Here is a 15,867-nt window from a genome sequence, read left to right as displayed (position 1 = left end):
AAAAAAAAAAAGGCCAGATGCCAAAATCCACATGTAAGTACAGAAAATTAAACCAGATCCTCACGTAAAATAGAAAATACAGAATGAACACTGAGTGTATGATCCAAATTCTGTCGTATCAGGTAAAGTGCATGCTCTATCACTGTAAGTTCATCAATTTCATGTGGCTGTTAACTCTACAGAGATGACAGTCAAAAAATACACAAAAATTTCAAACTTGACCAGACAGAAAACAGTTTTGCTCCAGAGCTCCAGCCATGATGAGCCCTTTTAAACAGTAACAATTTCTAGAAGCAGATCTGAAGGTTTCAGAAAAATTATCCTAGAAGGAAATTTGATAAAGACTTATTAACAACAACCTAAAAGGATTTGTACTTTCTTTCTTAGATCACTATTCCAATGACCTCATTCAGATCATATTGCAATTCATCCTGAAAAATGAAAGAGATTAACATGTCCTTTTGTGGGGTAATCAAGAGGATCAATTTCAACATCTAGGTGAACTACTACAGAAATTTCCAAAGATCAAGATTACCTGACTAAATGGTATGTGCGCAGCAATGCCATTGGGCAGATTTCACATATCGAAAGTTTTAATACAAAAATATAAACATCACCAACAATACTCACTTTTAGTTTCTTGTTTAGTTTACAGCAGTATCTGTACACCATTGCCAAGTTCAGAGGTCCAAAATCTGCATAGAAACTGAGATTAAAAAAAAAAAAGTAGTATTTAGTAGAAGTATAATTTTCAGTGACATCACTGCTCATTTTTAATTTCATTAAATTTACAATCAAAATTCAACTATCTTCAGGAGTAAGAGTCATTATGTAACAAATCTGGTTCGTGGTAATTCAAATAACTAATAGTTTCACCCTAGTAGTGCCCTCCAGTTATTCCAGCCAGTTTCTCAACAGGGAGCTAGTTGAAGAGGTTTGAGTTCCACCTCCTTTCATTTTCTGCCAGGACATTTTATTAAAAGTATTGAAAAGAAGGCAAAGAAAGAACCAAAATAACAACATGTACAGGGCCTATATATCCTTTTATTTCTTTATGATCTACTTAGTTATAAAGCTCGTATACTCTGGGTTCCAATTCCAACTATTCCAATCAAACATTGCTCTCGATCCTCAAGTATCTTAAATCCAGTGGTCTTTTTTCTCCTTAAACTTTTTTTATTATTAGACACCCTCACTCCTCTCCCTTTCTCCATCCCTTATAAATACAGTCATCAATTTGTAGATCTCTCACCCACTGTCATGAATTTAACTAATAACCCTATGGAAAAGATATATCTCCACTTGAGACCCAGCATCAGTGTTCCTCATCTTTAGCTACCTGCTGGACCCACCAACTACAGGCCCCTTCATCACCTGGAACTCAGAATGTCTAAAACTCAACCCAACTCTCCTTCAAAACAGCCCTCCAGACTAAAAACCATCTTGCTTCTTCCAGTCACTCAGGCGTGAAACCTCTCAATCACAACAGGACAACATATAAATATTAACTTAACTCTTACATATCAAACAAGCTACTATTCTAATTCATCCTTTCCTTTTCTATTCTCACTTTAGCAACAGAAGTCCAGATCTTCTTCATCTCACACCTGTACTGTTTAAATTCTCTCTCCCCTTCCCAATCGTCCTGTATTCCACTATAGAGATTAATTTTCATAAAATTTCACTTCTCACATATCCTCCCACTATTCAAAAATGTTTAATGACTCCTTACTGCCTTCAGAATAATTCCTTAGCCCAGCAAGCAAAGTCCTGTGCAACATGCCCCTAGCTTCCAGGTTGACCTTATCTCCTAACAGATCCCGTATGGAATGATGATTCCAACAAACATGTCCATTCCTTATTTCCAAATAATCCACAGCTATTCTCAACCCAAGCCTCTGCTCACATTGGCCTCCTTGCCTTGAGTGCTGTCCTTTTCTCTTTCTGTTACACAATAGCTTCCCCCAAATCTGGTTCAAATCCTACCCTCTCCATGAAGCCTTTCCAATCACCCTTAGGAAACACTAACCCAAAGTTCCCCAAACTTACCATCTGAGCCATTCTTTTGGCTCACTACACAAATTACCACATACTGTGAGTTATCTTTTTAAGTGTAGATCCTACCTGCTCAACTACAGTGTAAACCTCTCAGTCAGAAACTGTATCTTGTACATTATATGCTCAAAAGAATACCCTACTCATAATATTAAACTTCAACAAATGAGTCTTCATTATGAACAGTTGTCTCATTAATGCTCTAAATTTAATTTAGCTTAGACCACACATTTACTAAATACCAACAAGTTTCCAAAAATCCATCCCCAAGGGCAGGCCGTGGCTCACTTGGGAGAGCATGGTACTGATAACACCAAGGTCAGAGGTTCAGATCCCCATACCAGCCAGTGACCAAAAAAAAAAAAAAAAAAAAAAAAAAATCCATCACCCAAAAGTTTGTATTTTGAGGAAGTCATTGATTTAATTTTTTTCTCCCACCCAAATTACACTATCATAAATATGTTTTACACTACATCAAATCTGCAAATAGCCACTTGCCTTAGATAAGTAAATACTGAACTTGTATATTTTTATCTATGTTAGGCAAGTTGGTAGTATTTTGGAATTTATATTCCAGGTTACACCCAAACTAGCTGTCCCTGTACAAAGACTTTATGAGAAGTAGAATACAAAGTCACCAAAAAAAAAAGGAAGAAACTTGCAAAGATTTAAAATAAAGTTCTTGATTTATTTCTAAAGTTCCCAGTGTTCTATAAATATAAACAAAAAACCCATGAATCCAAAATGAACTATACCTCGGGCCGGCCCGTAGCTCACTCGGGAGAGTGTGGTGCTGATAACACCAAGGCCACGGGTTCGGATCCCCATATAGGGATGGCCGGTTAGCTCTCATGGGAGAGTGTGGTACTGACAACACCAAGTCAAGGGTTAAGATCCCTTTACTGGTCATCTTTAAAAAAAAAAAATTACCTATACCTATAACCTAGTTACTGCCCAGTCAATAAAAACCCACTCAAAAGAAACAAAATGAAAGAGTATACAAATCTGTACCTACCAGCATTGATTAAGGCAACCCTATTTCTGTAACGGAGATTTCCTTGTTCTTGGGTTATTGGAAGCAATGCTTTTGACTAACATACCTTGTTCTTTTCTACTCGAACATGAATATTGACGCTTGTAGCATTTTAAGATAAATTTGTTATTCTTAGTTATGGTTATTTCAGCTTTTTAAACTCACTTTGAACAAATTTTCGAAAGGCACAAAGAATTCAAGTTTCATACATTACAAGCCAACTACAGTCTCAAACTCAAAGCTGAACATTTCTAACAATAAGGTCAGCTTAGCCACATGGACTTTTAGAAGCAATCTAGTTAACAAACAGACCGATTTCACCAAACACCAGAAAAATAAATTGGTATACTCTAATAACACAGGAAAAAGTAAATCAAATATAGACCTTGTCCTTGAGTTGATCTGCACTCTCCACCATGGTAGCCACTCGCCATGACTATTTAAATTTAAATTAAAGTTAAATAAATTAAAAATTCAGTTCTCCCATCACTTGAGATATGTTCAAAAGGCAATTCTGTAGCCCTTAGCTACAACTCTGTAGCCCTTAGCTACAAGCCCTTAGCTAAGGGCTACAGAGTTGGACAATGTTGTGTGCTGAAGGACACTACTGATCAAGATGAAAAGATAAGATAGGAACAAAAATAACTATAAAACACTAGAGAAATTGCCAAGTACCATGAATGAGGTATAGATGAAATGCCTGAAGACCATTAAAATCCTCCCCCTTCAAGGGCACACATATTTCCCAACAGTGGTATTAGACCCTGATAATTTTTATCCCCTTTTATTCAAGGGGGTCATATTTCCAAAAAGCCAGTTTGGGACCTAGAACAGGAGTGAATGGAAAAACAGGAAAGGATCTAGTCCCCACCCTCCTTTACGGTCCCTCAAAATGATGTGCTGCTATCCAAAGATGGCTGCAATGAAGAAGTTATGCCTCTTTCTTAGCCACAGCCCAAGTTAAGGGTGGAAAAATAATAAGCAATCTTAACCCAGAGGACTTCCCACCCCACACTATATTGAAGCTCAACAGGCCAGCCTTTGTACCACACAAAAAGAGGGATGGGCTTTAAGTTACACTAAGAAATTAAGTAAAAAACTTTGCACAGCCAGAACTTCCAGTCAAGATGGCAGAGTAGATGGTCCTCAGAGTCCCCCTCTCCCACAATCAACAAGTTTACAACTATTAAAAAGCAACGACTGCCAAGCTGGAGACGCTAGAGCTCAGGGGAAGAGAAGGAGAGACCTAAGGAGCTCATGAAGGCAGGAGAAGCCACGATGAGAGAAAGGACCACTGTGACCATTTCAAGCCCTGACCACTTCAAGCCTGGCCCTGGTAAGCACATGGAGCAGGAGCTGGCAAGAGCCACAGCTGTGCCCTTCGGATGAAGTTGCTTGGAGGTGGCAGAGGAGAAGAGGGCCTTGGTGGACCCCAGGCCAGCAAGACCACTAACAGTGTTCCCACGGACACACATAGGAATAAGAGGCCACAGACAACTGAAAAAAGGAGCCACTCAGAGACCAGTGAGTCATTGCAAGGGACTGGCACATGGCCAATCCCATGGGAAGTGTTTGGAGTGCAGGGGTTGGGGGAGACAGGCCCACTGGGGAAATACTGGGGCACAGCATGCACAGCTGATCCACCCCCCAACCAGCAGAGGGCCACTCAGTGGAGACTGGTCAGGAATATAAAACTGCAGTTTGATGAAAAGATTCAGGCCCAGACCAGAGTTTCCACACAACCCGGGTGTACCAGACCTCACAAGACCCAGAAGTACTTACAAGGTCAACAATTAAAACCTGAGCTGTCAAAAAGCCTTCCCCAGGGAATCAGCAGCAATGCAGCAATGCAGCAATGTAGCTCAACTACAGGGCTCAAGTGCTGGTCCCTACAGGAAATTCCCCCATTTTAGACGTAAGCAAAGGACAACACATTAGTTCCAGTGCAGAGTTTAAGTGGTGGGAACAGCGAATAATAATCTTTCACAGAACTGAAAGAAAAAACAAAATACCCACAAACTAGAGACAAAGTTCTGATATTAACCAGTAAAGATCTAACACCACCACAGAACACCTATAAAACCTGCAAGGACCAGAAGCCCCCTGGGCTACCACACCAGGGTGGGGGGAGGGCCAAGGGCCTTAGCCACGCCCCCCAGCATCTGCATCCCGCCCTGCAACAACCACCAGGCAGCCTCCAGAAGTGCCCCAGGCTCCCCTGCTGGCATGTGGGTTGTGCCACAGGCCTCGACCACGCCCCCTCCCTCCTTCCTCCTCCTCCCACCCTCTCTCCCACCCCTCTTTCCTGTCTCCCTCCCCCAACTGCTCCACAACATCTTAGAATGTAAAAACTAATAGTAATTAATTAATTTTTTTTTAAACTTTATACAGCCAAGAGCAATTTTGACTAAGCCTTCAAAAGTCAGAATTGTCACAGATAAATATAGCCAACAAACTCTGTCTTGAGGTAACTCAATATATCCTTTCCCTATAATGTTTATGTTTATATTAATACTGATATATTTATAATAATATGGTTTTACGTGTATATTATTTTTTAGCTACCTAATACATATCTGAAAATGTCAAGGTCACTGAAAAACGGTCATGGTTGCTCACACTATGCTGGGTTATCACTAACTTTGGTATAACAAAATACCAATAAAGAAGAGAACTTCCAACAACATGCTTCTTTATAAGAATCTTCCTCACCAGAGGTGGGAGAAAATGTAAACACATTTATAATCCAGACCATTAGCTAGAGAGAAATAGCAAAATAAAAAATGGATTGATAATCAACTGAAGTGAGTCAAACGTGCTAAAGTGTAATATATGTGGGCAAATTGGAACAAAAACAGATTGAAGGGCCGGCCCGGTGGCGCACTGCTACAGTGCGCTGCTTGGGAGCGCGGCAGCGCTCCCGCTGAGGGTTCGGATCCCACATACAGACCGGTTACTCACTGGCTGAGCGAGGTGCGGACGCGACACCAAGGGTTGCGATCCCGTTGCCAGTCCCGGTCCGGTACGGGCGCGACACTGAGGGTTGCGATCCGTTGCCGGTCGCAAAAAAAGACAAAAAGGAAAAAAAAAAAAAAACAGATTGAAGAAACTGGGCTCAGAGTAGAAGAGAAATGGAAGGTTGTCAACCAGGGGACAGTGAAAAGGAGAAAGAAATGGCAGAGATAAGCTTAGAGCCACAGCCAAGCAAGGACCCCCATTATGTCTTGGATAATGGAAAGAGTATTCTGGTCCAATCTGGGAAAGGAAAAACATAGATATATTATTTTATTATTTCAAAGTACCCTCAGCTTTATCTCTAAATGAATGAACGAACAAACAAATGAATCTCTCCATTTATTTTGTAAATTTCCTCTAGCAAGGCTGATAAATTATAGGTCAATGAGTAGAATGAAATTTATGAATTATTAAGTGAAAATCAATCTGTCTTCTATTTAATAAGTGTAAATAGCTGAAATAATATTGTATCTTGTTTTTACAGAAAAGAAATTCGAAGAATTGGAGCATCTGGAATCCTCTAAGTTGTGGGGGGGTAGGAGGGCCATCTCCTTGTGGGGAGGACAAAGAAATGGGAGCCTGAGGATCAGAGCAAACAATTGCCAGTGTCACTCCCTACCTACAAGTGCTGGTACTATGGATTTGAAAGGAAACAGAAGCTGGGCCTAGAAGCTTCTTTGTCATACCCAGTATGTCTATCTCCTCACAGATTTATAAAATTTATGACGTATCATTAGTCTTTGCTTTTTCTAATAAACTATCATTTAAGTGAGTCCATTCCCAGAGAAATCATTGTTTGAAGCACTGTTATATCTTACTCTACATATTAAAAGCTTCATGTGAAAATTTTCAACTCCTCAGCAAAAAGGTAAGCTGCATTCTAAGCATGACCCATTCATTCAACCAAATTTACGACCACCTATTCTGAGCAAGGTGCTACAAGTTAGCAAATTAATCAGAGTGCCTGCAATACCAAAAAAACTAAAACAAAATAAAATTGCTTTAAAAATAGGATGAAAAAAATTATATAAGATCATTATAAGGCATGCCGACCCTAATTTTTTACCAATATTGCTGATACTTTTTGTCTGTTCTTTCATTCACTCACTCGAATATTTACTGAAAACCTGCTAACCGCCAGTCCCCTACTCACAGGGAGCTTACCACCTATTAAGAAGACAAGTAAAGATATTACTACAGTGTGATAAGTGCTAAGGTAGAAGTATCAACCAAAGCACAATGAGATTACACATGTGTGTATATAAATATAATTTTGGTGAAATTAATCAGTGCCCCCTCTGGGCTATGCACACCACCTAATATTTTCCCTATCAATAGAATATTAGCAGCAGCCTTCCAGTCAGATGATAAAGTTCCTGTACATGGCCAGAACTCATAATGATCACATTTCAAAAAGGTCCTAACTGCTCAGCGAATGCTACCCTAAGATAAGGGCACAAGTGTGAGTTTTTGCCCAAGCTCTTACAGCATAACCACCCACACCCACTGATGCCACCGTCCTGGGGAACAGCTTCCCCAGCACAAGCTTCCCATGCACATAGCAGTCTGATGTAGGACTAAGGATCTCAGGGAGCCGAGGGATTCCAGTCTCACCTTGGTCACTCAGTGTCCCTGGGCTGGTGTCTTAGCCTCTCTGGGACTCCATGTCCTCATCTACCAAATGAAGCCTCTGACTTAGATGGCTTCTAAAATTCTTTCCAGCTATCATGTCCTATCTTATATCACATTTCTAGCTACTATATAAAGTGTTGGGTCTGGGTACAGAAGATGTTTCCCTTAGTATCTCCCCAGGGAAGGGGAAGAACACAGCTTCCTCCCTGCTTTCTGCACTATGCTTTCTGCACAGCTGGAGAGCAAACCCACAAACTAGAAAGCAGCTTCATATATTGGAAATCTTGACATCACTATTATTTGCTTATCTGAATAAAGTTTGACATTTGCTGAGATCATAAAGGAAGGAGAGAACCCCATTTATCAACTCTTACTCCAGTCCTTTGATGCATCATCCAAGTTTTTAGGAAAGTCCAGCTATACAACACTTAAGTGTGGGGAACTCTTCTCTGCTTAGGTATTTCTTAACCTGGGGCAAGTAGCAGGGTCATGTAAGGCTTCAGCTGCCTCTTCTGTAAAATTGCTGAGGGCTACCACTTTGCCTTAAAGCCAAACAACAGACCAGATGGTATCAAGGAACCTTCTGAAATTCTGTTAATTAATGAAAACCCCCTTGGAGACTCAGATTAATGAAAACAAAAGGAGAAGTCTTCAGGAATGCAGTAGTAAGATTAAAATTCACTCCCACAGGAACATTCTCAACCACTGTAAATTAACCCCATCAGTCAGTGGCAGGCGCTGAAGGCAAAAGAGCTGTGCAGACCGTATACGTGTGACTTTAGAAAACAGAATGATGGGGCCGGCCGGGTGGCGCACTGCTACAATGTGCCGCTTGGGAGCGCGGCAGCGCTCCCGCCAAGGGCTCGGATCCCACATACAGACCGGTTCCCGCTCACTGGCTGAGCGAGGTGTGGGAGCAACACCGAGGGTTGCAATCCCATTGCCGGTCCCGGTCCGGTACGGGTGCGACACTAAGGGTTGCGATCCGTTGCCGGACACGAAAAAAGACAAAAAGGAAAAAAAAAAAAAGATAGAAAACAGAATGATGACTGATCCCCCGTATAAAAGGCTAACCTTCACATTTCATAAAGCAGCTGAAGCCCTGAAAAAAAATTACTCTAAAACGTGCTGCGATGATCACATTAGCCTTCTAAGCTCTATGAATCAAAACCACACCCTCAACCTTGCCTGCAAGGCCCTGGGTGGCGCGACCCTTCCCAATGTCTCTTTAGGGTCTCATTTTGTACCATTCCCCCCATTTTATTACTAGTAATCTCCAGCCGCCCTCCCTGGCCTAGTTAACATCTACTCAGCTCATCACACTTCCTCAGGGAATTCTTCCCCACCCCTACCCATCACACACACACACACACACACAGACCAGGCTCTGTTGTTATGTGCTTTCAAACAACTGTAGGTCTTCCCTTCAGGGCGCTTACAGATAATCTTGTATCTGAATATTTGATTAATGTTCTCCCTCTGGTCCAATGGGACCATATAAGCTCCATGAGAACAGGACTGGGCTAAAATATGTTCACTGTTGTATCCCTAGCACCTGGCACAGAGATGACTGAGTAAATGAATAAAAGACTGAGACATGGTTGGGTCACCTGCAAAAATACTTCCTTCTTCCACTCTAATCCTTCTAAACTGTATACCAGGTTAAATGTGGGGAGATACATCACATTTTACAAGCTTTGGGTACAAAATAAGACTAAATAGACAAAACTGACAAAATGACCTAAGAAGGAAGGGCCAATAAGGGAACTGGGAATGGCGAAATCCAATCCTCTCCGTGCATGGAAGGGTTAAGCACATCCCCCCAGTCTTCCCCCTGCAGACGCTTCTTTATTACCGGCACATTCTAAATGTGGCTTGCTCCAGAAGTTACTCATAATCTGAAAAGACTCACCCCAACGATTCATCACCCTAAATCCTCCTTTTTTCTTAGGAGCCCCTTCAATTCTGTCTGAGAGTTTTACCAAGTTAAAACCAGCTTAAACCTTTACAGTTGGGTTTTCTAGAGCTGCAGGCAATCTGCTCAAGGGCACTACGGGACAAAACAGAACATTTAACACTAGGGAAAGGGTCTAGCAGAACCTTGAAGGCACTATTTTGCAAGCCCACCATTCACGGCTTCCTAGAAGAGACTGTTTTAAACCTTTTTCTTTATCATCCACAAAAAAAATAAAATATTTTTATCATTTCAGATTAATTTGACTACCAGGACTAATATAAATGCTATATTAGTTCCACACTCCTTTGAAAGGAAGAGAAAGGTATAGAATAAGAAATCAGTTATACATAAGCAAGCCAAAAACAAAGTTGTATTGTTTCCTCTAAAGCCTGCCACAAAACCCATGCCCTTTAGCTATGTTTACGAGAGAGTCCCAGTCTCACTCAGAATCTATTTAATCTTATTTTGTACGAAATGCTAATAAAAGGCAATATCTGCTTTCTATGCCCACAGTATATTAGACTCATCAGCAGATCACTGGGAGGAGGTAGCTACTAGTGGCCAGTACATGGACAGCAATGTATAAAGCTAAATCGACAGTGAGCAGCACCTAGAAAGCACTCAACTCATAGTAGTAAGGCATCGATGAAAACTGGCTGAATAAATTAAAACCACTATAAGACACAAGATGTTTAGCAAACAGGGGACATCTGGCACATCAGCAGAGAGCGCTTTATTCCTTAGGAGTCCCTAAAACTACCCCTGAATTACAGTGAAACTGTTCGATCAATGTATTCATAAAGATGGGGTCTGAGTATTATAGAAAAAAAAGCAAATCATGATCAGGAAGTTCTTTAAGAAGACAGAAATGTAGATTCATTTGAGAAAGGTTTCCAGAAATTATTTAAATTATAAAACTGCTTTGATATTTCGAAATGGCAATTTTCCAATTCTCTCTAGAAGTTGCCTCTCTGAAACGTCACATTCCCAGACAAAACTGAATAAATGCAGTACTAGAGAATATCGATCAAGGAGACCAAATTTGAAATAAACCACCTTTTCTGGTTCTCAAAAGAAAATTAAATTTTATAACAAAATAAATCCAAACTGGCAAATTCTTCAGTTTGTCAATAGTATACAAACATGTGTAAGACCAAAATAATAAATTAATAAAGGAAACATTTTATTCAAAAACTACAGTTTGCACAAACTTTCCTCATAATAAAGGAATTCATTGTCAACCGCAAATAATTATGATCATTTACCAGATGTTTCCAAGTTGTCAAGAACTGAGAATATTACATAATTACAGATAAAGAGAGCAATATTTTTGATGGCTCTTGTTCAAACACAGAATTCTTTGGTGGTTCTGAAAGAATTTAGTTGATTAACAAAATGAACATTTTTGAAGCAAATTGAAATTAACATTTAAAAAAAAAAAAAAATGTTTAGGGCCGGCCCGGTGGTGCACTGGAGAGTGCTCCGCTTGGGAGCGCGGCAGCACTCCCGCCGAGGGTTCCAATCCCACATGGTGACCAGTTCCCCCGCTCACTGGCTGAGCGAGGTGCGGGCACAACACCGAGGGTTGCGATCCCGTTACCGGTCAGTAAAAAAGACAAAAAGGGGGGCCGGCCCGGTGGCGCACTGCTGTAGTGTGCCGAGTGGGAAGCGCGGTGGCGCTCCCGCCGAGGGTTCGGATCCCACATACAGACCAGCCGCTCACTGGCTGAGCGAGGGGCGGGAGCAACACCGAGGGTTGCGATCCCGTGGCCGGTCCCGGTCCGGTACGGGCGCAACACTGAGGGTTGCGATCCGTTGCCGGTCACGAAAAAAGACAAAAAGGAAAAAAAAAAATGTTTAAAGAAACAATGAATCCCACAATTAAGTATAGAAAGCCCAGGGCCAGCCCGTGGCTCACTTGGGAGAGTGTGGTGCTGATAACACCAAGGCCACAGGTTCAGATCCCATACAGGGATGGCCGATTAGCTCAATGGGTGAGCATGGTGCTGACAACACCAAGTCAAGGGTTAAGATCCACTTACCGGTCATCTTTTAAAAAAAAAAAAAGTATAGAAAGCCCAACTCAAATCACAAAGCCAGAAAGGAACTTGAAATCAGCAGTTCTACCCACCTCCCCAGATTTTAAACAAGAAAATATCTAAATATCCAGGACAGGCATTATCTACTTTCTGCCTAAAGATCACAAAAGACAAAGACTCCATTATAATGACCCCTTTTTACTTCCTATCTCTCATCCCCAAAACAAAATAAAACAGAACAACAACAAAAAAAGGCAGCTCCTTCTTCTGATTTACGTTTCACCTACTTAAAGGTGTCACTTTCCCCCAGTCACCCAAGCCAAAAACTCTGAACTCATCTTCAATTCCTCCTTCCCACCCTCCTCTGGTCAGTCCCAAATCCAGTCAGTTCATCCTTTCTAGCCTCTCCCCATCTGACCTTCTGCTCCCCTTGCTACAACTCTAATCCCATCCTGCCATAGCCTAACTGACCCCCAATTGTCAGCCATGAGAGTACTCATCTTAAAGCAGAGCCCTGGTCAGTCTCTCTGCCATTCATAAATAAGCAGAATTGACTTATATCCAGTGGCTTTCCACAATCCAGTCCCCAACTATGTAAGTGTCCTGCCTCACCTGTGACTGCTCACTATTTAAATAATATACCTCACCTTACAGAATCTTGCTGTTCCCAAACATCTCCTGTACCTTTTCTCATGACACTGCCCCAAATCTCTTCTTTCCTTTCTTTCCTTCCTTCCTCACTCACTCATTCACTCATTCAACTAAAATGCCTTCAGCACTATTTCTGTTCTATGCCAGGCACTGTGCTAGGTGCAGGGATACAATGGTGAGCAAAAACAGGTAGTACTGGTCCTCACAGAGATCATAAAATGTACTCTTTGCTCTTACACACCCTTCAAAAGCTAGTTCAAACATCACTCTATGAAGTCTTTATCACCCTGGCAGTAATAATCTCTTCCTTTTTTGGACTCCAAACACATACATTTGCAGCTTTCGTCATATGTTTCCCTGCACTGTATTTGTTTCCATTTCCTTCTTTATATAGGTGTGTGTCTCCAAAGCATTAACAGTGCTCTCCATCAAAATCTGTCCCAACTAAATGTTAGTTTCTTGTATTTTATAGTAATTTTCAACCACTTACAAGTTTCAAGTTATGCTTTTTACTTCCCATTAAAATGTGTCCAGTCTTTTTTTTTTTTTTAAGCACAAAAGTGTATTAAGCTGTGGCTAAGTAAAAGTCATTTACTTTTGGCTTGGGAATGTGTTTATGAACTTACAAATGAGAACATGTGATGTCTTAAGAATCTACTTCAAACAAAATAATGAAGCCGCCCTGTGGTGACCTGGCACAGAAAGAACTTGGATGGCAAACAGCTCTCCACTGGGCTCTCCTGCAGCCCACTTGGGTTCTTCTCTCAGGCTGCCTGATTAAGACTAGCCCTGTTAAGAAAACTTTCCTTAGTATCCTGGTTAAATTTTGCGTTTTCACCAGGCTTATTTCAAGCAAACTAAAAGAACTGAATGACAGTTCATTGTTATGAAGATTAGAGACTGACTACACACTATGAATGCCTAAGAGTGCAAAACTATTAAAATAATTTAATTAACATATTTAAATACATCAATATCTAGAAAGTAAAGTTTGACTCTAGTGGATCACAAAACTAAGGACTTACTATAAATGTACACAGATACGCCTACTTCCTTATAATGCATACTACATAACATTGACTGTATACATAGGTTTACACATACAGAAGCACATGCCTAAAACTCATGTGTTCAAAACAGAAGGTGAAAAAAAATCTGCCCTAAACAATACTGGGTTATTTTTGCAAGGTCAGGATGGTGGGAAAGAAAAAAGGGAAGAAAATAGAAATCTATCATCTTTTAAAACCTAAGTAATTTTTCTGGGTTTTTAGAAGAATTCTATGCAGACATCATTATATCTTAGGTTATACCAGTTAAGGAGCCAGAGCATTTCACCAGGCAGCCTCCGAAAGCAGTTTTCATAGGCTTATAAAAAATGGACTTCTCTTATTTTACATGTCCTCCTAATACACAATAATAATTAACTCAATTTCTTTTCTCCCTTTTTGGCAGTTCATTGAAAGGAGAAAAGGCAAAATTTCACCCACAAAAGTAGATTACAAAAAAAAAATTTAATTACCAACACATATTCCCAGATATCACCTGGACATAGTTTGTTTACACATTCAGTGGCACATTTCTTTCTAAAGCTATCACCACCCAAGTTAGAAGGGTCAAGCCTGCCAGGGAGGGGCAAAGCTGTCCCACACCCTCCCCAACAGCCTCAGGCTCAGGACAACTGGGAACTTGCTGGACACATGAGATCATGGACTCCGGGGTGGACTGCCTGTGGCTTGAATCCCCCTTCTCCCACTTACTACTAGCAATAGACTTACCTTCTCTGGGCCTCAGTTTCCTCATTTGTAAAGTGGTGACAATAATAGCATCTAACTCCTAGGGTTGTTAACTGAGTTAATGTGTGTGTGTAAAGCACTTAGAACACTATCTAGCACAGGGCTATAAATGTTAGCTATTGTTGTTATGGCTTTATCATTATTCCCATGGTTAAATCTGTCTCTGAATTCAACCAAATCTCCTCTTCTGTCTATATGATAGCAATTTTATAATGAGAGGTGAGGTACTAAATGATGACCCTAATAACAATGCTCCATAAGATCATATATATGTGTACGTGCATGTAAGTGGCACCAAATTTTCCATTAAACTATCCTACTTGCCACATATTAAATTTGAAATAAAAACTGAAAAACCAAAAGGGTTTCTTTTCTCACCTACATCTAACCTAAATGCTCATTCCCACAAATATTTCCAGGCAAGAGAAGTTTTTCTGTACTTCACTCAAAGACATCCTACATTCACATTTTGACTCTAATATATGCTATAGACAAGATAAAATAAATCATTCCTCTATAAATTATTTATCCAACAACTCCTGGATGCATTAATATCCCACTGCTTCAATAAAGTTTAAATGAAAATTCAATGTTTTAAATTATTTAAACCTCCCATTTAGCTAATTAGTCCTCATTAAAGGCTGCTCATTCTTAACATGCTAAAACATTTGCTGAAATTCTTTGAGTCACTTCAGAGACTGCTTAAAATTCAGTTCCCAGAGAATCTCTATGAAGAGCTCTCTCCTGCATTTATGAAGAGCTCTCTCCTGCATTTCGGTACCTTTCCTTTGCAAACCCCAGGAGAGAAGAAACAAAAATGGACATGGTTGAAAATGAAGCTATTCTTCACAACAAACTGGCTTTCTGTGCCATTAACATCCAACCCTACACCCATGATCACCATTAGGAGGGGCATACAAAGATTATAACAATTAACATATTTGATTTTGCTAACTTGAGCCAAAAAAATGTGAGCCAAGTTATTAAAAGTAAGCCTCTATTTGGATTACAGGGCCCAATTCCAATACCAAAGAATTAGCCTTTCTGGAGAGTTTTGCATTATTTGTAGCTTAATCAAATACAGATAAACCTTCTTTGAAAGGCTCCCTTTTTATGAGACTGTTTTTGTACTACATGTGTGTTAGTCTATGCTCTGATTTTAATTCTGACCTGTGAAATCACAACTCAAGGACAAAGTATGACTTCTTATAATCCACATTTTAATAAAACTGCTCAGGCCTTTATAATAATGTTTAAAAATCAAGCAGAAAATTCAAACTTTCTTCCTTATGCGGCCACTTTGCTAAATTTTCTCCACCAGCTTCTCAGAAGGTTGCCATTTCCATCATAGAGCTATCATCCTTTTATAACTAAATAAACATCTGCACAAAACACAGCTGTGTCCAGAGTATCCACAGCCTAATATTTAAAGAGTCTACTTCCTGATTCAAAAATAATAGTTTAAGGTGATCATTTAGCATTTCATTTAAACATTCAGCAAATAGTGACACAGTTTTAGGGCTCTATGAGGCCCTGTGTGATAATGTATATAAATACACCCTTTTCTTTAGAGACATGCACATTATGATATGACAGTCAAGGCCCGCCCGGTGGCGCACTGCTACAGTGCCCCACTTGGGAGCGCGGCAGCGCTCCCACCGAGGGTTCGGATCCCACATACAGACCGGTTCC

The 15,867-nt window shown here is 40.4% G+C and overlaps 1 protein-coding gene across 1 annotated transcript in view; it reads right to left on the bottom strand.

The window, feature by feature from the left end:
- CDC14A (cell division cycle 14A) overlaps positions 1–15,867 on the bottom strand; it is a 147,132-nt gene that overhangs the window by 125,109 nt on the left and 6,156 nt on the right. Inside the window, exon 3 of the mRNA XM_008583784.1 lies at positions 631–706. Coding sequence (XP_008582006.1) covers positions 631–706 — 76 coding nt within the window. The remainder of the gene's footprint in view (positions 1–630; positions 707–15,867) is intronic.

This window comes from Galeopterus variegatus, unplaced genomic scaffold (genome assembly GCF_000696425.1).
Source record: "Galeopterus variegatus unplaced genomic scaffold, G_variegatus-3.0.2 Scaffold3039, whole genome shotgun sequence".
NCBI lineage: Eukaryota > Metazoa > Chordata > Mammalia > Dermoptera > Cynocephalidae > Galeopterus > Galeopterus variegatus.
This window is presented reverse-complemented; position numbering and strand designations above follow the sequence as displayed.